The sequence below is a fragment of the Austrofundulus limnaeus genome, unplaced genomic scaffold (genome assembly GCF_001266775.1).
Source record: "Austrofundulus limnaeus strain Quisiro unplaced genomic scaffold, Austrofundulus_limnaeus-1.0 Scaffold25783, whole genome shotgun sequence".
In the NCBI taxonomy this organism is placed as follows: domain Eukaryota; kingdom Metazoa; phylum Chordata; class Actinopteri; order Cyprinodontiformes; family Rivulidae; genus Austrofundulus; species Austrofundulus limnaeus.
Window position 1 is genome coordinate 1 of NW_013978185.1, and position 466 is coordinate 466.

Here is a 466-nt window from a genome sequence, read left to right on the forward strand (position 1 = left end):
CTCTAGTTTAAACTCCACCCCTTACGTTCTCTCCACAGTATAATAACCACGCGAGCGTTAAACAACCTCAGACCTCAGAAAAAATGTATCGTCCGCTACGCCAGTCATTCCTCTCATCATTATGGGGGATGAGTACCGGTGATCCGACCTCTCCCCTCCTGGGCTCCACACCAGAAGCGACTGCAACACCACCCGCCTCACAGCTGACTGGGCAAGAACATTACCAACTCCCGCTGCTCACCGTTGATGATCTTCGGATGTTCGACAGCGTCTGCAGCGAAACGTTAGCTGAGGATGTGTCGAGCTGGCTCAGCTCTGCGAGACCTGATCTGCACCCAGACATCGGTGAGGATTCGGACACAACTCTGGAAATTTCACTGCTTACGGAATTCGAGCCTGCACCGGCAGCCTCTTACAGCCCGACTCCAGAGTCTGGACCGGCCTCGCTTCAGCCAACGTGGCCTTC

General features: G+C 54.7%; 1 protein-coding gene across 1 annotated transcript; it reads left to right on the plus strand.

The window, feature by feature from the left end:
• Window positions 1-16: 16 nt before the first annotated feature.
• Window positions 17-466, plus strand: LOC106512862 (uncharacterized; the record flags this gene model as incomplete). The annotated part of the gene is given in 1 exon segment (XM_014001375.1): window positions 17-466. A coding segment is annotated over 1 exon segment (383 nt), but the record flags the coding sequence as incomplete, so codon positions are not given.